The 24,523-nt window shown below is 41.7% G+C and overlaps 1 protein-coding gene across 1 annotated transcript in view; it reads right to left on the bottom strand.

The window, feature by feature from the left end:
* The window catches only part of IQCA1 (IQ motif containing with AAA domain 1), a 99,551-nt gene that overhangs the window by 18,829 nt on the left and 56,199 nt on the right, over window positions 1–24,523 (bottom strand). Inside the window, exons 8-14 of the mRNA XM_026048520.1 lie at window positions 24,083–24,235; window positions 19,515–19,584; window positions 13,553–13,659; window positions 13,249–13,344; window positions 6,440–6,498; window positions 4,652–4,734; window positions 2,179–2,286 (exon numbers count right to left, since the gene is read on the bottom strand). Coding sequence (XP_025904305.1) covers window positions 2,179–2,286; window positions 4,652–4,734; window positions 6,440–6,498; window positions 13,249–13,344; window positions 13,553–13,659; window positions 19,515–19,584; window positions 24,083–24,235 — 676 coding nt within the window. The remainder of the gene's footprint in view (window positions 1–2,178; window positions 2,287–4,651; window positions 4,735–6,439; window positions 6,499–13,248; window positions 13,345–13,552; window positions 13,660–19,514; window positions 19,585–24,082; window positions 24,236–24,523) is intronic.

The following is a 24,523-nucleotide window of genomic DNA, read 5'->3' as shown; positions in this document are numbered from 1 at the left end:
TTAGTAAAGCCTTGGCAAAGGAAAATTGCAGACATGGAAGTGGCAGCAAGTGTCAAATACTTGATCCACATCTACCAATGGTTCAGGAAAATCACTGTCTTTCTGCTTAAAACATCTCTGGGCATGGTGGTTGTTTCAAAGTCATATTGGAAGAGCTGTGTGTGTATCTGTTTCTGTTGGGTTTAGACCAGTGCCTGTCAGGTTATGGGAACAGTGGGGAAAAGGGGCCCAAGTGGTGATGCCTGTTGAGGGAATCTATCACCTATCTTGTAGAAGCTCCCTGCCTACATAAAGGGTAGAAGAAATTCTCACTCTTAATAGCTCTGCAGGTAAAGAAAAGTGTGGGTGGACTAAAAGAGCTGGGTAACAAAGATGGTGAAAAACAATTCCAATCAAGCCGCCTATCTGTGTCCTAATAGTTTAATGTTCCAGATAAATGGCAAGGGACTGCGTCCTAAGATGAATGCCGTTATTTCAGCACTGTGCAGGATACAGTGAAGTTGTCAGCCACCCAGACTTTATTAATATTTGGTTGTTTCATACCAATCCATTACTATTACATGTAGATTTATTATGAGGGGAACAGCAGACTCCTCTGTGGTTAAAAATGAAGTATACCTTCCACTATTATTTCTCCCTTCAGCTGCTTATAATTTCCTCCCTGCCTTTCAAGCTGGAACTTTCCCTGCCATCAGGTGAATATTTTGAGGAAAACTTTTACTTTTACACATATGCAATTATATAAAGATTAACTAGTTCTGAGATCAATTAGGTAAAATGTCAACCACAGCACATCACCCAAAAGGTGAAACCATTTCTGGGACTTTTTTGGCTCAGACAGTATTTCTTTTACTCAAAGGCATTTTTCAAACTGCTCTTGCAAATACACTCTGTTTGTTTAACTAGTCCAGGGTCTCTTCTCCCTTTTCTTTTGCCAAATTTCATAAATGGTAGAAAATTTATGGGCTCTTTCCTTCTTCCTTTGGGGGTGTCTTGGGGCTTGATTTCAGTAGATTAGATGGTGTTAAAACATAACCTTGGAGGATTTATCTGATATATGAAATAGCACACTGTGGTCGGGGCAGGCAGGGATAACTGCTGAGCGCTTTGCTGGCTGTGGTTAAACTTGTAGTGAGCTCCCCAGGGCTTGCCTGAGACCAGCTGAGAGGAGTTTGAGTGTGAAGAAACCACCTCCACTTGCCTTGGGGTGCTGCTGCTCTGAGGGTGGTGAAACTGCCTCCTCGGATGGAGCAGGGGGGCTGAGGGAGCTCTTTGAGGGGAGTCTCCCTGTGTGAAACCCCAGTGCAGCACTGGTGAGCAGGCAGGGGCTTGGACCCCACTGTGCTGGGCCTGTGGAGTCTGCCGAGCTGCAGAGTGTGGCTATGCAGGGGAGCTCAAGCGCTCTTCTTTGCAGGTGTGTGAAGGGGTGGGAAATACAGAGGTTTTAGGTTCTTTGCCCCATTTGTAAGGAAATCACCCTACAGAGGTGATGAGCAATGGCACAGGAGGGGAAGGATCTGCCTGGTTAAAATCTTCCCCCAACTGTGAATGAAAAAGTATGCCAGCAAAGCAACATCAAAGCCCTTGACATTGGCTTAATGTCATTTCCAGGTGAGGAAAAAAAAAAAAAAAAAAAAGCATAGGTTTTATATAGTATGCAAAGAACCTCATTCAGCAGGACCTGGTTAGAAAGCAGTTGGGTCTGGTATTGCAAACTGCAAGGACATTTAGAAGTGCTCTTTTAAATGTGCAAAAAGTATCCAGGCTAGTTCCTTAACTGACTGCATTGTTTAGTACTGAGTAACATTAGCCAGCCTGTGAAAGGTAAATTGCAACCTTAGCCCTCCCCTTAACTTGATTAATTTTGATCAACGGAGCTTGTTTTAGCTATTATTTTTCCCAAGTGATTTCCTTTATGTGCTGTCATTCACAAACTGTTAACATGCAAGCAGAGATGGCATGGCCATGCAAGACCTGACAATAGCATGTGCAAGCTCGTTTATGCACTATTAAAATGATACGGTCCTCGCTCAGGATGCTTAATTGAAAAACAATTATACTGCAAAATGCTTTAGATTACGATTAATCAAGTGCTGCCAAAGCCAGTAAAAACGCATGTTACGGAGGCAAGCAAAGCTGTTGTATTCTGCCCTCTAGTAATTTTTGCTGTGTTCTTACCTAATGGCAATATTCCATACAGTGCTATTAGCTGCCTGACGTCGGAGAGCGAGGGCATTGGCTCCACATCTGCCTGGCGAAGCGCAGTCCCCAGGTAGCTGTACTCGCCTGCAGGGAGGAAGCAGCAGCTTCAGTGTGATGCTGTGCTGTTACAAAGAATGAAAAGCTAGGAGAGAGTCCAAATTTCATGTAGTCTGGGCAAAGCCAGTACTGTCAAGGGACAGGGATGCAAACAGGGCAATGCTGGCATTGAATGTGGGATGAGAAAATGTGAAAGGTGAACTGCAAAGGAAAAGTTTAAGCGTGCTGTGTGGACTTTCCCCTGCTTGTGGAAAGTATTAAGCAGTGCACCAAGTCTTGAATAACCTTTAAAGATAACTCTTGGAGAAGAATCATTAGTAGCACCATAAATCATACTGCTGGCAAAAGACTTCTAGATTTGGGATTTTGCAGGTCTGGAATCCCAGTGAACCATGCTCTTTCAAAAGGATTTCAAAAGAGAGGAGAAAACATTTTAACAAGCCTTTCCCTTGACAGCATCCTCTATCAACTTCTCACTGCAGGCTAGGCACGTGTTTCATTTAATTTGGGTGATTTTTGCTGTTCACCTTTTCTGTTTAAACATTTCCCCTCTCCCTCAGAGCCAAGAAAACTAAAATGCACAGACAAGCAGAGTGAACCAGCCTTGCCTCAGACCTTGTTAAAGAGCCATAATCACATTGTGCTGATGAAGTCTTTATACAAGATGAATTAAAAAAGAAATAAGTGGACGGAAGGGTCATAGGAAGAAAAGTACCTGTGCAGGGCAAATGTAGCAAAAATTGCACATAACTGTGGCAAATATTGCCGGTGAACTTGAAAGCAGAAACCTCTGGAATAGAGGTAAGTTAGTGATGGTTGAGATGAAGTTGTAATTTGGGACATAAGAATGGGCAAGACTTGGTGCAACTGCCCCCTCCTATTTGGAGAATAAAATTCATTTCAGGTTTTATCTTTTATTTAAGGAGAAATCAAAAGAACAGTGTAGGAATTAATCTTCAGAGATTTAATTAGAAGGCATCAAAGGATTTAATTGCAACTGAACATAAATCATAGTGGATATTCTCTGACTAATTTAGATAAGGTCACCAAGAAAATTAGTTCTTGGTGATCAGTGAAGTCAGTTTGTCAGAGGGGCATTTCTGTGCCTTTGCTTGCTGCACAGTGCAATTCCACCCTTTGTCCTTTCCCTGGGAACTGAGTTAGTGACCTTCCATGGGCTTCAGCCTTGTAAGAGTGGACCAGACAAGAAGCTGTTATTCTGCAAGCTCTGTGTCCTTGGAATTTTAAAGGGAGGATCTTGGCTTGGTATTAATTTGGAAAAAAGCTGGGTTTAGATTCTAAGCCAACTCTGAATTCCTTCTCTATCTTCTGGCAACTCAGGAAGCGTGACTGAGATCAGGGTGGGGAAGAGCTGGCTTTGACAGGCTGGGCTGCTTTCTTGCCACCTGCTCTGGATGGGTTGGCATTGGTGTGAGGGGTAGGTAACCACGTGGGCATTGCTATTCTCTGCATTTCTCTGCTGAGTATTTTCTTCTGCTGAGAAGAAAATAATGGACCTTGGAGCAACTTCAGTGTTGTGCTATGCTGTGGTGGAGCCAGACCTCAAACTTGAGGGTCGCGGGAAGGAGGTGCAAAGACCTCTCAACCTCTTTAAGTTGGACATATTCAGGGCTGTGTCCTTTTTGAAAAGATATCCAACATTTAGTGTTACAAGGCTCTGAAATGGTTACCAGCTGCTAATTATTATCCACGGGCAAAGACAGACTTTCCAAGTATCTGTGGCTGGGAATGTCTGGTCAGAAGCAACCTTGAGAAGAACAGATGGTAACGGTTGGGTGAATTAAGTAATAATGAAAAGCTTCCATTAGTGTACTTTACTGCTCTTTAATGAGCATAAAATGAATGGGATACTAGCTAATTTAGCCTTCCTAGAGTGGGTAAGTCCCTACAGCCAATAAATGTTGCTTTTAAGAGTTTATAGAATCATGACATTTAGAGATGACATGAAAGACTCGTGCTTTTCTGGCTCTGTTACATATGGTATCAATAGCCAGTGGTTGTGTAGGTTCTGGACATCTGCAAGTTCAAATAACAGTGGTCTTAGAAACAGTCATGGTTGGGGGTTTCTTTTGCCATCCTGTGGATTGCTGTGACTTTGCATCACTAAATGCTGATGAAGATGGTGTCAAAACCCTGTGGAATCTGCAAGACTTTTGTTCCATGTAAAGGCTCTGCTTCAATAGGAGAAAGTAAAGGTACCAAGCACCCTTACCAGATCTTGTACACGTGGCTTTAGCAGTCCAGATGGAAAGTTCTGCAAGTACAGGTATTCTGTGTCTCATTTTTGATGGAAGTATGGGTTTGTGAACACTATCTGGCTGCAGGTTTGGTTATATTAAACATCTCATGTGCTGTTAAATGCATACTTTACCAACATAATCGGAGAGATTCACTGTCTTGGCTTTTATTAGTAATCCTCGTTCTGCTAGCTCCTTGTACAGAGAGTCGATGGTCCTATGGACAAGAGACAACTCAATTCTAGGGAACTGAGCAGGAAGTCAGGCCTCTAACAACAAAACTTAAGTTGGTTATTTATACCTTCACTACTTTAAACTTGCAAATACATAACCTTTAAAATACATTTAAGGTTAAGGTGGTTAGCTCCATCAATATATAATCAATAAATACCTCTTTCTGCATTATGGCAAGGAAATTATGAAACTAACCTAGCATTGCTGTTGGGAGCACAATTTCTCCATTTCCTGTATTTTTACTGTGCAAGCTTAATGATACATGCCCTGAGTCTCCTCCAAGTACGATGTGATCAGTCTCCACTACTCACTAAAACCCCTGTGATACCTCCAGCATGTAAAAAGAAATGAACCTGAACTCCTCTTGGCTATCTCTGAAATGCTTTCTCCTTTGCTCAGCTGGGAACAAAGCATGGACCCAAAACGCTGAAGAAATTCCAGCTACCAAAAGCATGTGTGTTCTATAACGTCTGTATGTTTTAGTTTCCATATAAGAAGTAGGTATGTTCAAGAGTAGTTTTAAAAGCACCGAATATAAGTATACTTTTTACACTTTAGCACTTGTCTGGTAGGACAAGCCATGCTCTATTTTAATCCATGATACGTTTACTTTAAATATTTGCTTGGTGAGGTTTTCAGCTTTAAGCCAAGTTAAAGTTCATTCACTGATCTGTGCAGTGATAGCACCCAAATGATCTAGTCCAGGTCTCCCTGTGTGTCCTAGACAAATAGACTGTGGTGCAAATCCCATGTGCTTTCTCCTGCAGTGATTGAGTGGGCTGCTTGTCATGTTGTTCTCCAATCCTGTTCCCTTGGGAGCTCACTCTATCCTGCCCCACGTTGCTGCAGGGTCAGCAGCCCTCAGCAGTGTCTGTATCGTGTGCACAGGTGAGAAAGGGCTGGATTATCAGTGAATGTATTGTGGGATCACTGAAAACTGTCAGAAGAAGAAATGCTCTCCAATCCTTCAAGTAAAATAAGGTAATTAAAATGACCAAGGGTACCCCAGAGACTGTCAGGTTTGCCAGAACTTGTATTGATAAGTAAGATTGACTTTTATACAATAGGCACATTTTACCTCAGATAAAAAGGCTGATTTATAGGGTAAGGAGACCATCTGCAGTTTCCCTTCCCTGTTCAGATAGAAAATTGGGCAGTCAGTGAAACTGCTGGGTGATTCTGCACTTGCTGAGAGGGCTGGAAAGGGAGGAAAACTGGGCCAAAATCCTGTCCAAATGCAGTATGTGCTTAGCTTCAGCTAGGGGAATTAACTGAATCACTGAAGTCAAAGACTGCCTGTTGTGGTGTGTTGTAGAATGAGGGTACTGTTGAAGATGGTAAAATCTCTGCTGTCTGTCATTAAAGCAGTGTTTTGTTGCCCTTTAATGTGTGATGCCCTGAAACTGTCAGCTCGTATGGCTGAGGGAGAAGGGAGCAGAGGAGGTGGTAGCGATCACTGGGAATGCAGATATGTTTTTCTCAAGTGTATGTGCTGATAGTTTGTGTTTTAGGCTTTTGCATGTTTATAGTTGCTGTTGAAGAGGTTTTACTTATTGTAGGGCTCCTGATGCCAGCAAATCTAAAAATGTTGAAACTGACCTTCTCAGCTTAAAAAAAAGAAAGGCTTGACAGTGTAGCAAATAAAGATGGTGCAATCTATGCCTCAGGGTAACCAGTGCAGTCTTTACCTGTTTGGAGTCAGATCTCTGTCAATTCTGAGCTTTTTTTTTCCAGTCTTCTCTCGTTTCTGAGGATCACAAAACAGGCAGGAATTAATGGGTTTAGTACAGCTTTATCTGAATCTGAAGTGAGGAAGGCTGGCTAGTAAACACTTTAGTGGTTTTCCTAAGGTCTTCGCCACTGAAGTATCCAAAGGGAAAAAATCATATCCTTGCATGCCCTGAGGGAGGCAAGTCCTGCCTCACAGCACATAGGAGATGTCCCCATTTAGAAATGATTCACTGAAGCATGGGGAAGGCAAAACACCTTCTGTCAGTGGGTTTAAATATATAAGCAGCTACCCTGAGGTCATGCAGGGTGCTCACAACTGGACTAGGAACTGAATCCAATCCTCTTAAGCCTCTAGTTCCCTTCCTAGCCGTTAGATATCCATTCTGCTTTCTCATTTCTAATGCCTTGGGGAAGAAGCTTGATGAGGTTGGGAAAAGAGCTGCTCTTACACTGTGGGAAAGCTGCTGTGATGAGTTTCTTTACATATTGCAAAAACCATGGCAAGCCTAAGACAGACATGAATCACGTCAGGCTCCTTGATTTCATGGTTAGGGATAATTAGAAGAGATGGTATCATTAATCCATGCAACATTATGTTACTGCTCAATACTGGCATCCACATTTGGGTTCTGCAAAGCACTTTATGCCTTCAGTGGAATTACATAACATTTAAACACAGGGACTTTGTCAATGGATTATATTTAGGCATGTGCTTAAATGCTTAGTTGATCAAGAAACCTATTCTTTCCAAAAGCTTGTTCCCTTTCCTGGGAATTGTTGTTTATGTTAATGAATAGTTATGCAGAGCTCTAGAGGTTATGCTGGGGAGGGAGGAAGTCCTATCTACTCATGTGAAAAAAAAACACTGTTTTTCCTGGAATGAATCAGTAAGAATTAGAAATATGTCAACTGTGAGTTTTCTAGGACAGCTGTAATCTGAGCAATCTCTGGTTGGATCACCTGTAACTGTTTACAATGCAAAAAAAAATACCTAGAGGCAAATGTAATTTAATTAAACCCAGAGCTATATGGATAAGCTAACTGGAAAAGCTAGTATTTAAAAAATTCTGGATTAGGTGAATGCAAATAATGTTCTGCAGAACTACACCTCAGGCTTCTTTGTATTAACAAGCTTGGTAGCAAAAATTCACTAGAAGACTGCAAGTGGTGTTCTCCCTGAGGAAAAGGATGGGGAAGAGCAAAGCATGTGCCATGCAGCTTTAGCAAAAGAGGAAATGGAGAAAGTGTCAGAGGTTTTTCCTGATGCTTCTCCAGCTTTTTTCTTGAGCTTTTCTTTAACAAGCTAGAAATTGCATATCATGGGGTTTAACTATGAAAGAAAGCTCATTTCCACCCATATAAAGATCCTAAACACTCTGAATTTATGGGCCAACTGTTTCGTCCTCAAGGCAGCTTCACCAATAAAGTAACTCAAGAGCAAAACAAAAATGTGCTGTGCAGGGGCAACAATGTGCTTTTCTAATCAATATCAACATTTATGGGAAATGTAGCAAACACTAAGATGTGATAAGGGTAAATAAGAATTGTAGACACTGGCCTTCCTCCAGTATGTCTTATTGGGAACTGCTCTTATTTAGAAAATGATAGTGTTTAATGAATGTAAACATGTCTATCCTTACAATGAAAATCGTATTTCTGTCTCTGAAAAGCCAGTCTAGCTTCTGTGTAACCATCCATTTATACAGTTATTTTCTGCTTTGACATGTCACTGCAGTGGACTGCAGTTATCTGTTGGCAGATGACAGAACGTCATCTTCAATGCTCAGTGTGGCAGCTTTTCTTAATGTGCAATCCCACAAAAACGTTTGGGGTAGCTCAGATGTTGCTACGAGTGAACATGGGATAGACTGAAAGCCAGATTCAAGAGCAGAGCATCTCTGGTGTCAGAAAGGAGAGGGCAGGATCTGCCTCGTGCTTTGCTTGGAAGCTGCTGCAGTCAGCTGCCTCTAGCTATCTCACTGTTTACAGGGCAGTGTGTAAGCAGCAGGATAGGAAGTGTTTGAGGGGGTTCCTTGGAGCGTGCCTAGCCAGCAGACTAAGTGCAGATTTACAGGGAAGAAAACAGGCAGCAGGGAAACATAGTTCCCACAGGGCTGGTTTATGTGGCCTGTGCTCATCCCTCGTGCATGCTGCACTAGTCAGTGTGTGCGCATCTGCCCTGAGAAATCTTTTCTGGCAAATCGAAGGCTGAGCAGCCTCTGATAATTGCACTGAAAAGGTCCTTACACCAAGGTGTTCCCACTTAGTATTAAGCCTTTGCTGAATATGGGGATCTAATTTGTGATCCCTCTTGGATTTAGCTGCAGCATCTAAAGAGGTTATGGCCCCCACAGTTGGCTGAGTGGTAATCTCTTCAGCAGCTGCAGATAAATCCAACAGGAATTGTGAATCACTGTCCTCAAACCCAGCCTTTCTTCACTTCTGGCGCAGCCAAAACTGTACATCAAGCTCTTATTTCATATCTTAACTACTCCAGTCTCCCATTTTCTGGTCTTATCCATTGCAGCTTTGTTCTAGTCTGTAGAATGATGTTCAAATTGCTATTGTGAGTCATTGCTATAGCTTCTCTCTTCTGAGATGCTTTAGTTTTGCCTGGCTGCATCACACAGTGATGTTTTAAGTCTTGGGGAGCTGCTAGCAAGCCCTGACACACGTACGTTCCCATGACCCATATGCTTTTCTGAGTGCTGGCCCTGCATTTTGTGAATGTGTGGGTGTATTCACTTTGGGGCTTTACCTGGAGCTGGATCAGAAGCAAGTTCTTAGAGGAGGACAATAGGAAAAGCAACACAATGGGCTAGCTAAAACACCCTGATAAACCCTCAAATGTAACTTCCAGGTTAGTGACTGTACAGAGCTGGTTTAAGGAAGCCAAGTCTGTGCTGGTGCGTTTGGCCGTATGTTTCCAAGAGCAACACTTGTGGCTGCAAAGCCCACTGAGCACCAGGACTAGGGAACATGGCACATCTGAAGTGACTGTCTGTAAAGCACTGGGATCTGTTAAAACATCCAAATCAGGCTTGACCTGTCAACTGCAAGGGATGGACTCAAGGGATGAACATTTTGCTTAAAAAAAAAAAGTTTGGCATAGGGCTGCCACTGAGTTGTAAATCAGTTACTGCTGAAAAGCTTTTTCTTCTCAGATGCTTTGTAGCAGACTCCAGGCTGGGTGTGGGGAATTAGACCTCCTGACAACTCTCTGCCAGCCTTCATAGACATCAATGTCATATCTCTCATTGAGAGCTTCATCTCTTAAATCTTTTTTCAGCCTCCCTTTACACAGGTGCTTATAATCCCAATTTGCTGATCCATGGCTGGCAGATGATCTGTTTTCTTTCCACCTGTCACTATGAATAGTGAAGGAAAAGCAGTTTGCAGAGGAAAGCTGAACTGCTGTGCTCCTATTGTGCCCTCATCCTCTCTCCATGGCCGTGTGGCAACTTTCCTGTTGAGAACCCAGCACCCTGTGTATCTCCATGTGAATGAGGACACTGAGGCTCTGTTGACGCTGAACCACGATGACAACTTATGGTGGAAGCTTACAGTGCAGAAGCACGTGGCCTCATAGGGCAGTGAGGTGACTCACTGCATCTTGGGCCTGACTGGCTTATGTATTTCCACAAGAGCCTAATGATTTGGAGACCTATTTGTAATGAGAAGAGCAATTTACCCTTTTACCCAAGCTGTTTTTTTTATTTTTTTTCTCCTGAAGGTGGTAAATGGGCTGTTTATCTTCAGGAGTAGTAAGAAGAATTTTTGATAGGGGTAAATGCAAGCCTTTAGTGTTAAGTGGTATCTGCAGGTTTGGAAGTTTGCAATAAAGTTTAGCCTACAGAGTGTATTGCCTTGAAATAAAGGAGTGGCATCAAGTATGGCAACAGCTACTAGACTTTGCTTAATTAAGGCTTGAGCCAGTTGAAACACAGGCTGTGGGGGAGTCCAGCTCCTTCTGGGGTCCAGTTCCAAAATGCCTGTGCTGAATTCCTCAGGAAGGGGACCACTGACAAAGCTTCATACTTATTTCCTGAGGGACAGGCAGATTTTATTAAAATGTGTACTTAACAGAATTTCTTTTAAAGCTATGCTACTTATCCAAATGTGCTCTTGAAGGAAGAGACCGTCATACACACCCTGTGTAGAGACTGTACCCTGACAACAAAGAAGCCCTAGCCCTACTGTGCTATCTTCCTGCAAAGAAAACAGAAGAAATCCTTTTCTTTTTTTTTTCTTTTTTTCTTTTTTTTTTTTTTTTTTAACAATAGAAGAGGCAGCTCTGCCTAGACAGGAAAGTAAACTTTGTTTTCTAAAAGCTCATTCAGAGATTATGCTTGTCATCCTTTCCCTGTTGCCAGAGAGCACAGAAAGGTATTCTCTGAAGAACGCTGCATCCTCATGAGAATGCTGTTTTACTTGCAGGGCATCCTTTTGCGGGGAGGGAATACTTTACATCTGGCTCTAGATGTGTCCACAGATACGATGAGAATCAAGACACAACTGTTGGACAGTGCATAGTTTATAAGGGACTATGGGCCCCAGAATGTGGTAACACAAGCCCTGTAAAAAGAGGATTTTTGCCGAATAGCACGTGGATAAACTGCTTCCAAAATTTTCCTTGTTAATGCTTGTTATCATAGAATCATAGAATCATAGAATGCCGAAGGTTGGAAGGGACCTCAGAGGTCATCGAGTCCAACCCCCCTGCTCAAGCAGGGTCACCTAGAGCACGTGGCACAGGGCTGCATCCAAGCGGGTTTTAAAGATCTCCAAAGAAGGAGACTCCACAACCTCTCTGGGCAGCCTGTTCCAGTGCTTTGTCACCCTCACAGTGAAGAAATGCTTCCTTAAGTTCCTGTGGAACTTCCGATGCTTCAGTTTGAAGCCATTTCCTCTAGTCCTATCCCTGCTCACCACTGAAAAGAGGCCGCCCCCCTCCTCCTCACTGCCTCCCTTGAGGTATTTATACACGCTGATCAGGTCCCCCCTCAGCCTCCTCTTCTCCAGGCTGAACAGACCCAGCTCTCTCAGCCTTTGCTCATAGGGCAGATGTTCCAGGCCCCTGATCATCCTGGTAGCCCTGCGCTGGACTCTCTCCAGCAGCTCCACATCCCTCTTGTACTGGGGAGCCCAGAACTGGACGCAGTACTCCAGATGTGGCCTCACCAGGGCTGAGTAGAGGGGGATGATCACTTCCCTCGACCTGCTGGAGACGCTTTTCTTAATGCACCCCAGAATATATAGCCTAGATTTCCATAAAGTTGACCCGATGTCTATACGTGCAGGTATGTATGCACTATGTTGGTTTATGGACTGAGATAGTGTTTACACAAACTTCAGAAAAGCCTTTGCCAGTGCTCTTTGGAAATACTTATTTCAAGTAGTTTTGCTTAGGAAAAATCTTTTGGCTAAATACTGAGTATGTCAGTCTATTACCCATCCCAAAATCATTTTTTTTCCCCAAGAGATGTTTTTTTGGGGCCTTAAAACATTGCTAAGTAAGCATTTCTTCCCTTCACCCCTTTTTCCTTCTGAGTTACTGGCACAGCATGGGGAAACAGGCATTAAATAAACAGCTACCAAACTTTCTCAGTGTATTGAAGAAAAAGCTGAGATTAAGCCTCAGAATTCCACTGTGACATCCTGAAGCAGAACTTTGACCAGCTGATCTAGAAGGACCAAGTTTGCACATGACAACTTTGGGAGGACTGCTGCAGTATTTTTGTCTGGGAATTTTAAGCCTTACTATTTTGAAACTGGTTCAGAAATCCAATTGGTATCAGTTTTCAAAGTCACTCCACTCTTGTGTTATTAAATTGCCCTTGCACCTTTGTCAGGTGAAAGAGCATTTTTAAGGACAATTAATTAATTAAGTCAAAGTACTGCAAAAGCAAGCATTTGCATGCAAAAAGGATTACAGAAATGAAATACAACATGAGATTAGGGATGGCTATTTGCCCTGAGCATTTTAAGTAGAACTGTTGATTGAATGGCAAGCTCTGTAAGCTTTGAGTTATTTTATACTGACATGATTTACAGCTTAAATGCTTAGGTGAGGAATTTGGAGAACCACAAGCTGTGGAATCTGTGTGTATTGTAATGCTGTGAAACTAGATGTGAACATGACATGTGCTGTGTTTCAGTGGGTAACACACATTAAATCTATGCCTTTAATTTCATATACCTAAGGTAACTTGGCTTCATCACAGGTTCCCAAACCATTCAATAGCAAGTAGTGACATAGTTAACGTGTACCTGGCTGCATGTGTATTATGTGTTATAGAAAAATTAATGATTTTCCCAAGACTTTCAAAAGTTACTAGTGATTTCGCTGATTTTTTGTTGTACAAATGTAAAGTATGTTAGAGTTGTCATTTAGAAGGAAAACAGCAACTTGGGAAAACTTGTTGGCACCTAGATATGTCTTCCTTGGATGACTTTCTATTAATATGAGCCAGTCACCTTCATAGAGGGAGCAACTGCTTGAGTTTTCTTGTTATTTGGTTGGAAATCTCTTACATCTCAACTATCTGGTAAAGTTTTATATTCAAAATAGTTCAACATGTCTTAATGCTTATAAAGGTTAATATATGCCAGGAGAGCCCTAAAAAAGCTCATAGGTTAATAGGTTTCAAATATTTCTGACTTGAGATTCAGTAAATATCTAGGTATCTAAGAAACTGACTCTGCTGATCCCTGTATCTCTGGGCAGGGAAGAAAGGAGTTTCACCTTGCAACTTGCTGCTCTTACCTTTTCGCTTTTCTTCCCTTTTTTTTGTTCATCGCTCTGCTCCTTGTCCACAACCAGTTTGAGGGTCCTCACTTCCTGCCGCATCATTTCGTCAACCTACCCAGACAAACACAGCTGTGTCTTTATCCAAGGCTTCTGTTCTGCCCCAGCACCCCAGACAAATGTTCAGCTAAACAAGCATTAAAGAACAGATAGAGCCTCTGGAAAGGAGGTAAGGTCTCTGCTGGGGCCAATTCTTACAGCCACAGAGAAATATATGGAGGCAATGTACATTATTAGTGTCCTCTTAGTATTGTAAGCACACCTGCACTCTGAGCTCCTTCTCCACTTCCTCCCGCTTCTCCTGTTTGATCAGCTCTGGGTCACGCTCCTGGAGGAAATTCCATCCCTCATCTCTGTTATTCCAAATGGCTGTTATCCAAGCAATAGAAAGAAGGGGAGAAAAGTTACAGAAGTCATTGGTTTCTCCAACCGTTTCAGGAGGCAAAAAATAGGTAGTTTCAGGCAGCTTTTATTAAATTATTAGCAGCATGAAAGCAGCGGGCTCTAGGGACCCCTTAGCAAGTTCAGAGCCCTTTTTTGCTAGGATCTGTAAATCTTGGGTTTAACATTTCCTTTTTGGCCTTAGGCTGCAAATTGGCATTGGATTTCAAGAGGATAATAATTGGATATCGACGTTGTCATTTTCTGATTGTAAAGTTGAAAGCCTGGAGTGTTGCTCACCTGCAAGAGCAGAGGGTGAGGTATAGGCTGAGCTGTGTTGTGCCTGTGGTGTTCTTCTGCTCTCTGACAGGATTGTGCTTAAATCTTTGCCATGAAGTGGCAAAGATGGTTCCTGTCCTGAGTGTGTCTCCTGGATGGTGTACAGCTGCCTTGGTGACCAAAAGCTGTAATTTAAAATGAGGAGCCTTTTTCTCTCCTATTCAATTACCTAACGTGAATTTAAAGAGGACTTTTGGCTGTTGAAAGTTAATGTTTAAACTTGTGAAAGAAGTTAGTCTTTTCAGGTCCGTGTGAATTATGATAACATGGTCCAGGAGCGCTGGGATATATGTAAAGGACTGCACTGAGCATGGAAATAGGGGGACAGCGAGTCTGCTAGAGCAGTAAGCTGTACCCAGCCCATGGGTGATATAGAGCCATGCTGAGTTGAACAGTATCTGGGGAGTTTTAAGTCTGATGGTAACTGAGGCAATGGAGTCTTTCCTGAAAAATACACATGGCCCATCTGATATAGTGCCTTTTTTGTGTTGGCAGTGAATGTGTAGAAGATGAGTAACAAGCAGATTCAAGTCCAGGAACAAAGCAAGCTGGTACAAGCTGATGATCAAAAAATCCTGTTTGTGATAATGTACTTGATGATCCTGATATTCAATTCTTTTTCTGAGGCAAACTAATTTGTACTTTATGCAGTCTGGCGAGCTCTGTGTGTCTGAATTCTCTGCTATTAGCAAAAGGTACCTTTTAAACGGAAACGCCTCTCCTCTTTCTACATTTTTTGAGCTAATTTAAAAAAGGACAATTCATATCTTTCATTTTTCTGCGTTTCAAGCCCTGATAGTATCTCTATAATGACAGCTAATCTCCAGCAGTATGGGCTAATTCAATTTCCAGATGATTTAAAATGACAGCTTTCTACTTTAAGACATAGGCTCCTTTATGAATCTGTTTTGTACAGGATATACTTTGTGCCCACTGCTGTTTCTAAGGCTCTATATATTCAGAAAGATTTTCACAGTACCCATAGGAGATCATTCAAGTTTTAGTCCAGTTAATACAATACTGGCTGCTATCTTCATCCTCTAAGAGTGTTTCAGAGTCCAATTACATGCAGAGTATTTGTGGCTTTGCGCATAGGGAATAGTTTTTGCAAGTGAGTAGCCTTAATTTCCTAACTAAAAGTGGTAGCGATGTAAAAGGACGGTGCCTTTTTGGCCATAAGGAAAGAAACTCAAAGGTCTAGATGCTAATGGCTTTAAATTACTCCTGGGTCATCAAATGGCACGACAGATGCCACATAATATTTCAAAAGGGAAAAGCTGATTTGCCCTCATTGGAAGGTAACTCCTCCAGGGTTACTGCTTTGGAATTTCAGCCTTGGGGAAAGGGGATATTACGTGGAAATTATGTGAATTTTTAAACACTTTCCTGACTGGGTCAACAGGTTGCAAGTACTCTGTTTTCACAGGAATCCTTTGTTTTAGGTATTTATTTTTTTTATAGAGGTGTCTATACATTTTTATTTTATTTTTCCATAATTGTTTGTTGTCATTTTGTAAATGGATTACTAGTTAATATCCATTGCAGACAAACCAGTGATAATCATCACAGAGCTCAGCCCATAGCCTTTGATATTACCTGGCAATGAGTGCTTTATTAGCTGCTAGGTTAGAGGTCCTTAATTTTAGAAGGGAGATCAATAACTCATAGGTGTTAGCTGCTATGTTGTTCTTGGAAATATTTTGTTGATCTATGAAAGTTATTTTTAAAGGAAGGTCAGGAGGCTGAGGATGTTATGCTTTCACTGACCAGTCAAAAGGAGCCCGGTGTTTTGTTGCAGAAAGGGTCACCCAGTTATGGGAACTATTTCTGTGTGTGCATAGAGCAATTTAAATCACCTCTTCTAAAATAGTGTGTGATTATCTCTAGACTGTTTTCTACATGTAATGCTCTAGCTGAGAATCCAAAAGGCAGAGGAGTCTGGTAATGGGACTGCAAGAACCAGCCCTTTGGGCACAATAGTTTTTGCTCTGCAGGCTACAAGGTAATTCTGGCATCTTCGAACATCAGAGCACAGACTATGACTAATAATTGGAATAATCCTGACTGAAGCCTGAGGCTTTTCTTAACATGACCACTTTCAAGGCCTGTTGCCAGGAGGTTGAATCTTTTGGTGCAGGCAAAAACATGCAATATTGCAGCACCTTCCAGTTTGGGCTGAACTCAAGTTCCAACTCAAGCATCTGCTAACACTGAGCAAGTAATAAATGTCAATTGGCCATCTGTATAACGGGGGAACTAGCGCTCTGCAGCCTCACAGGGGCTTTGCAAAGGTAGAAACCACGAGGGCTGCAGGGTGATGACTCAGGCTGCTTACATTTGCTCCACATAAACTCCTGCTATTCCTGTGTAAAAGTTCGATGCGGCTTGCACAGAGACTGGTTCTTTCCAACAACAGCATATAAAATGAGTGTTTTAGGGCTTGGCAAATGTAGTTTAGCAACTAGTAAAACTGCCAAATATGGTTTAGGGAGACTAAAAGTCTTTATGAGTTCCAGCTAAATTTAGTTTTAGCTTGGTGGAGGAAAAAATTGGGGCGGGAGGTGTCTATAACTAAAATGTTCAGACCTTTGTGAAAACTGACCTACATCTCTGAAAAGGTTTAAATAATCTAAGAACAAAACAAATGATTTGGGGATGGGATGATTTAGTTAAGATTTAGGGGAGCAGAATTCAGAAAACCCAAACTGTTTGCTCTTTTGCAAGCTATTATTTAGGCAGGTTTTTGTAAGGCTCATAAGAGCCTATAAATGCTTCTAGTGCAGAGGTACTTGATAGGAAGTTTTCATAATTCAGCTCCAGTTTTCTAGACTTATGCAGTACAAAATGTAATCTATGCAGTGACAGGTATTGAGCAATTTTTACATAAGAATGGAAAAATGACCCCAGTGTTAAAAATCTCCCAAATCCCCAAAAGAACAAAAAACATTCAAGATAATTCTGCTACAAAAATAAATGCAGTAAATTACAGTGTAAGAGAACCATTAAGCTTCTACAGTTAAAGTTTCTCTAGGTTGTTTTCCTGATGCCTTGAAAAACTAAACCTCATCCACAGCTGAGTAACGGATAAAATACTTCCAAACAACCACCAGGTAGAGCAGTGACAAATGGCTGGTGATGACTGTGCCTAGGTACTGTCCTGCAGTAAAAGACTCAGTGATTGTGAATGAGGGTAGGACACCGTGCTGCGTGGAGGAGTTAAGTTTGCTAAAAATAAATATGGGTCAAACAGACCCAGGCAATTACGAGGAAAAGAAACTGTGAAGCTTAGCTAAACTATTAAACTCTAGCTGTGCTTATGACAACTGTAGCTATTTGAATCTTGCACGGGGAGCTCGTTGCACTCTGAAGGTTCCTGATTCCTGGTTGTGCTCTGTGTGGATGCTGTTTCCTTCTGTGGGTCCTTGGAGCTGCGGGTCCAGCTGCTGCCTCCCTCAGGCTGAGCTGGAGACGAGCAGCAATGCTGAACTCTGCTGTGCTGGGGCTTACCTACCACCAAAGGCTTGTGCCCACGCCTGACCTAACCTGCCAAGCGTGTTGCTCCTGCACGTGCTGTTGGGACAGCTGGAGTATTCATGCTGGCTTTGGGCATGCATTTTGATGGCTGAGTGAGGAACCCAGGCTCAATGGACAGATAGTATCTGTCCTGTCTTTGGATAATAGTATCTGTCCTTGGCTTTGTGGGCTATTCAGGAATGCTAAAGGCCCTAATTCAGCCCTTAGCTTTGCATGCCTGAAGTTAGCTAACCTGAGTAATTCTCCGTTAGATGCTTGCAGATCTCAAAGGATGCATTTTTTGGTATGACAGTACGTAAACTGTAGTATTCGAGTTACAGAGTGGGTAAGAAATGTCCCCTATCTTTTTCTAATTGCCTTGCTATTGCCTGAGTTAGCCGTGGAATTGGGCATCTCCTGTTCTCAAGCCATCAATGCCCATAGTGCTTTTATCTGGTCACATCCATGCCCGTGTTGGAAAGCACCGTTTAAAGCCCCCACGGGCATGTTTTCCACAACATGACCAAGTGAGCTGCTTAAATATGAAGAACTGAGTTCACAGTTCAGCATTTTATTGAGGACTTAAATGCTGCACAGTCTTTGTGGTTTTTGTTAGTAAGATGCCATTTGGTCCCGAGCATACAGAAAAGCATGGATGTAATAATCTTAATGAGTTAAGGCACAATATCACCTGTATTTGCTCCCTTATATAGGGCTCTTGCTGAATTCAGCAGGGTTCTGATGTAGCGTTCGAGCAAGAATTCCCCTTTGACTGCACAGCTTCTCTGAGTTAGAACATTTAAGAGAAATGTGCTTGTTAGAAGGCAGAGGTCAGGCAAAACTGTGCTGGTGTAAATTTGGAAAGCCAGTTGTGAACTTCTTTCCTTCCAGCTAATCCAAATTAGGCAGAAAACTTGATGCTAGTGATTTTTTAGCAGGAGGGAATAATGGAGAATTTCAGATGAGGAATTTTAGCAAGCTAGTAATTCTACAAAGTGAGGAGAAAAGACGCTTTGAAAAATAATTGCTTGAGGATAAAATGTATGTGAAATAATCATGAAAAAGGAGCTTGGAAGGTTTGGTCTTTGAGACTGAGATGCACTTTGAGGGTGAGATCTTTAATTTGTGCTTGTCTGACCCTTGGAGGCCTGTCATGCTGTTCGTGGGTCAGGCTGTCCATTCCATTTCAGGTAAGTGCCTGACTTCCCTGCTCTCTTCCATGCCCAGCACAAGTGACTGCTGCCTCGCTTGGGTGAATGGGCATGTGTTAAAGATCAGTGGCTAGGAAATGGAGCCAAAGGCATTTGGGGTGTAAAGGGGAAGGGAAAGAGAAAATGGAGAGAGCAGAATGTCCTTCAGTGAAAATGCTTTGACTAAATAAAATCTGCCTTTTTATTGTTCAAAATGAAAAAATCAGCTAGTCTGCTAGCTATGAGTTATAGCCGTTAAGTTGCATATACTTTAAGGCAAGTATATTCAAAGTCCAGCAGCATTTCCCATGCCACCTTTGTTTAAACAAAAGATTCTTTATTAAATCTTGTAATAGTAATTTGACAAGTTGCAGTGTAGATGGAAATAACTCAATGGACATTTTCCATGAATGAGAAAAACAGGATAAAGAACTACAGTAGCAGGAAAATATTGAGGCAGAAACCTGCTGTACAGTGCAGTGCTTCTAAATTATTTGCCACTTGGATTTTCTGAAGGTGTGAAAAGCTATAAGAAAGCTCCTCCACATACAATAAAGCACTTGGATCTGGTTTGTTCACTTCTACCTATAGAGAGCTGTGTTTTCTTGCATGGTTAGCCCAACTATTTTACAAAGACTTTCTAGGAAGATGTGAGGTACTGAAAATCCCATCACAAACTCTATGTACTTATCTGTGTACTGCTGATACTTTGGGCAGCTGGTATTTCGACTGTATAGGAAAGACATTCTGATTAGGCTGAATTAGAAGAGCGTACCAGTTGCAACTGTTTTTTCTACTCACTGTTGTATTGATTGCTTCCTTCTTCCATTACTGGCAGGAAATTACTGGGAGCCATTTTCCAGCCTTCCTCCTCTCCCTAAATTTGAGGGTGGGAATTACATTTTTAGTATGAAGAAATTTCATAAGTATACAAAATGTCCAGACTTGAGCTTCTTTAAATCATTTACAAGAATAAGAAACTGTTGTTTCCTCACAGCATGCATTAAGCTGTTAAACTATGTTTTTATCCTACCAAGTTGTAGGAAAGTTTTATTTCCTTGAGAGAAGTGAGGGTCAATTCACCAGTTAACCTACTGAAGTTACAAGAATTAGAGATATGTGCTTAATTGAACTTGATTAATACAAGCAGGAGATTTCCAAAGTGCCAATGAAGTTATCTGGCTATTTTTTTTTCAGTTGTTGTTCCTGGGTGGTAGAAAAGGTGTGGGGGAGGGAAGAAGAAACCAGGAATTCCCAACATGTGGATAATTCCAAACGGTTGAATCATCTGTAATCAGAAAGAAAAATACTGATCTTAGTAGTTTTTGCAAAACAAAGTATTTTGTTTCAACTTTATCAAAATATTTTGACATTTTTCTGCCTAAAGTAACTGACATGGACACGTTCCTGAAACACCTTGATTTCACTGAATCAGTATTTGATGAAAAGGGAGAAAAAAACTTGGCAGAAGATTATCAGGAGTTTTATACCTTGTCAGTCATAAGCACTTAACTTTTAGCAAGTTTATAGCCATTAGTGGAAAATTAGATCCCTAAGGAGGAGGCGAATGTGGATTTGTGCAAGATACCACAAGTCGTTTAAGGCTTTAATGAATGTGCAGTCTGTAAACCTCTCAGTATCAGTTAGGATAGTAACTCTGCCCTCCTCCCTTCCTCCTGCCCTGCCAGAAAACCCCACTGCATGTCCTTGTAACTGGGTGCCTTGGCATGCCTGCTACTGGCAGATACAGCTGCAGCCAGGTCATGTGAATTATTAAATATCTATTTAAAATGGTGTTGCAGTAATTAGAGCTTGGCCATAAAGACGTGCAAACCTAAATACAGTTCTCTCTCCCACCCTATAGTCTACAGGTGCACTGGGAAGATTCAGGAGCCTGCGATTCAGAGTATGATTCAAAGGTCAAGAATCAATTTGGTAAAGCAAGTGCCTAAGGATTTAACACATGGATTTCAAATTCCCTGTTATTCTGGTATATTCCTGGTTCTCTCAGGGTGTGGGACTTTGATTCGTACTTGTTTTTTTTTTTTGCAGTGGGCACAATCCAAATTTGCTCTATTGCTTTAGCACTTTTCACTGAATTGTACTTTGCAGAAAATGATTAAAATACACTGTTGTAAGGGAGATTGAAGACTGCTAATTATTTAAAAAAAAAGCAGAATTCTAAAAGTGGGAGTTACTCAGGTTTAGCTACTGAACATCATAAAGAATATTCACATTTCTTTTATTGTTAAAAATAAGCCAATAAATCACTTTAATTACTGGCTTCAGTGATTTTATACACTGAAGCAGATAATATTGCTGTCAGGTTCATTGACTTTGTTCAAAACCTTTCTGTGTCCCAAAGACCAGCTGCAGAATCCTGCTCTCCTGTTTCCTCTTCTCTTTACTAAGAGCATAAGAGCCAATGTAAAGAATTTCTTTTTCTTTTGAAGGTAGTTGATGTATTTTTCTACATTCAGCTGATGGATTCCATGCTTATTCTCCTCTAAAGCACCCTGAGCCATCAGTGTATTCTTCAATTTAAGTACATATATGGAAATAAATGTTTTTACTGCTTCTGAACCTTTTTGAAGTCTGACGTGTGCTAAAGAATTCTCAATCTACCACCAGGTAATGTTCTGAATTGATTTTGTTCTGCACTTTTGCTATGGAGATTTTGATGATGGATTTCATTTCTGGCAAAGTGCATCTCTCTCTATTGAATATTGTTGGATGAAATTTGGGATCGTGCTGCCTTGCTCCTGGCCTGTGAGCCAGGCAGGTTGCAGCGTGTTAGTGTAGAACAGGTCAGGCTGGTCTAGCTTTAGAAAGAGGGATCATACGGTGCTAAAGTTTTCTTTTTTCTCCTTGGGTGCCCAATGGGAGATCAGATCAACACCTTGCAGAGAAGAAAATGGAATTACTTTGATATCAAATATGTATTTTTTAAAGATGGCTATCAGGCTTTAGAAATGCTTAAATTTCCTTCTGGGATCAAACTTTTGTTTTCTTAAAGAACTCAAAGTAGGAATTTTTTTCCCTGACTGCATCACTATGACTTATAGCCCATACATATTTTAATAAGAGTCCTGCTGTTAGAGCCTTTCTGACTACTTCTCAACTGGTCTTTGCCACTATTTTTCCCTGTCAGTGCTATAACCTTGGGAAGAATGTTCCCTTTGTTCTTTTTCAATGAACCATACAGAACCTGATAGTGGCTCTGAATTTTACTTGTCAAGATTCGTGATGGCTGAAGAGACAAGACTGACATCAAGTTATATAGTCCCAGAGCTCTATATTGTGTTTTACTTTTCCACATATTTGAAACAACCTTTCTGAGGCTGTGAGGGCAGAGTGATTCCATTTTTTGGCTTTGCACTGGTCCTTATCAAGGAAAAACTAAAGAGTGAGGAAGTGCATGTATTTTGTGGAAGTCATGTTTTTGAGCAGATGAGCAAGTTTACCTCCACCTTTGGAAAGTGAGGTCGGATTTGGTGTTTTGAGCATGTCTGAACATTAGCCTCTTGCTTTGGCTTAGTTTGAAGTGTCTGGAGTAACCTCTTCCCTTGGCTATGCTGTGACTCCAGAGGCATCACATTGCTTTGCTTTAGGCCAGCTGCACGGGGAAAGGCAGAGGATAAAGGAAAAGCTTTAGAAAGCTATTAGAGGACATCCTGGTAAATGCCTTCCACTTGAACCTGGCTTATGGTAAGGTACAGGATTCTATAGTTGTGAATGACAGTATTCTTTAAAGACTGTAATTTCAAAAGCTTTTTCTAAGTAAGTGCCTTTGTACACGGCACTTTCTACACTTTCCCTGGGAGCTCTGCAGTGTCTGTGCAGGCCTGGGGGGTCGCAGTAACAAAGGGTCACGCAGAGCTGAACTCTGTGCTAGGACTCGTTGCCAGAAGCATCGGCGACGATCCAGTGTCAGTGTGACTGGGCTCAGGGCTGCTGGCATCTTACCCTGTGCTGCGACCCCCTGAGACTGCCTCAGCTCTGGCTATGTGACAATGAGGTGGCACCTGCAGTCCCCCTTCTAGTGCTTGGGGGTTGATGCTTTCAGTGGTGCTTGAAGATGGGCATGAGCTGAAATCAAGTTTTCAGGTTCCTTCCAGGACTGTACAGGACCAGCTGCTGCCCATTTAACCTGGCATTGGGACATGAGGCTAAAAGGGTTGGAAAGCAGGTGTCTGTGGTTCCCTTGGCTCAATGTGTGTCTGCAATTGGAAGGCAAAAGAAGACAAAAATGCAGAAACCTGAAACATGGCTGCAAAAGAGGCAAGTTTCGTCATTTGAATGTGACATCTTTGCCAGATGATGCGAACACTGAATTGCAAGGTAGCACTTGACCTCCATCCAAATTAGTCAGAACAATAGTCACCATGTCAGAACAATATTTTTTGGTGATTGTTCTGTAGTTGGAGTTTGATTTGGGTAAAATTTGCAGTGAGTTTTGTCCCAGAAAATTCTTCCTTCTCATCTCAGTGCAATTAATGACACTTATGAAAAAAACTCATTTGATAAGCTATTTTCATAACACGTAAAAATAATTTTGCTTTAAAGCAACGGAGAAACAACAGCTACTGCTTCAGCAAAAGCCTCTACTTGTTACAGAGCCTATTTTTGCATGTTTCACTGCAACAATCTCATAACCCTCTGGCTGCTCTTTGTTTTGCCAGGTGTTTTCCTCTTAAGTTTCTCCTGAAATAATTTAAAAGCACACCCTCTGGAAATTGAGGCATGCTGTATCAAAGACTTCAGGGAACACATCACGTATAGCAGCTCAGGCTCAGATGGTGTCCCTGTGCCTTGAGGCAAAAGGGAGTTCCCATCCAAGGAACCTGAACTGAAAATGTTGTTTACAGGATTGCAAAATATTGGCTTGTAGCATCAGCTAAGCAGTTGGCCTTTAGCAAAATGTAATTAATTAGTTTGAAATGCAAGCAAACTGAGATGAGTAATGAAACTCTTTCCCAGTTCTTGTGTGCTAGACTAACTTTTCTGTACCCTGCATCAAAAGTGGAAATGCTCAGGCCACTGTTTTGTTTACACAAAGAGCAGCAGTTCTCTGGAGGGTGCAAACTTGCAAGCTGCACAATTTTTCCCCTCATCTGTCTCTAGTTGTTTCACCCCTTCCCAAGATTGTTCACTGAGTTACTGCCATGCAAACTCCCCATTCCTAATAAGAGGAATGTAAAATTCAAAGTTTCTTAGTCTGAAAATAATTAGCCTGAGATGACTCTTGTTCTGAACCCAAGCCTAGAGCCTTGGTGACTTGTCTAATGTAAACTGAGTCTCTGCCCATGCAGGGCTTGTCTTTGGCTCTTTCACAAACTGCTAACTATTGTTAGTGCAGGAACCCTTACTTTAGCTTTCTTTTCTATTTTCTGTTCTTCTTTCTTTTTTTCTTTCCCTTTTCCTTTTCCTTTTCCTTTTCCTTTTTCTTTTTCTTTCTCTTTCTCCTTTTTGGGCTTTTTCTGTAAGGCAGCCTCTTCTTTGGCAGTCAGTTCTTCATCAACCTGTAACAAAGAAGGATGTGAAGGGCTGGTCAATGTTTTTGTAGATAAGGTGTGTTAGATGGGTGCTGACTGAGTCCTGAACTGCTGTGTACCTTTCCTCTTAGTTTCAGCTTTCCAATACGTAGTTTACTGGTTGGTGGCTGTCTGTGGCTAAGTACTGACCAACTGCCTTTTCCCTTGTCATTCAGATGCTGACAAAGGTAACTCCAAAGGCTCTTCCTGTGGTGTGTGGCACTCGCAAGCAGTGGGTAAATGGGCAGGGGTTTTTTTGCAGCTGCTGGACCCTCA

The sequence above is a fragment of the Nothoprocta perdicaria genome, unplaced genomic scaffold (genome assembly GCF_003342845.1).
Source record: "Nothoprocta perdicaria isolate Ctin4 unplaced genomic scaffold, notPer1 scaffold_11, whole genome shotgun sequence".
NCBI classification, from domain to species: Eukaryota; Metazoa; Chordata; class Aves; order Tinamiformes; family Tinamidae; genus Nothoprocta; species Nothoprocta perdicaria.
The sequence above is the reverse complement of the archived record's forward strand: the minus strand, read 5'-3'. Positions and strand labels throughout refer to the sequence as shown.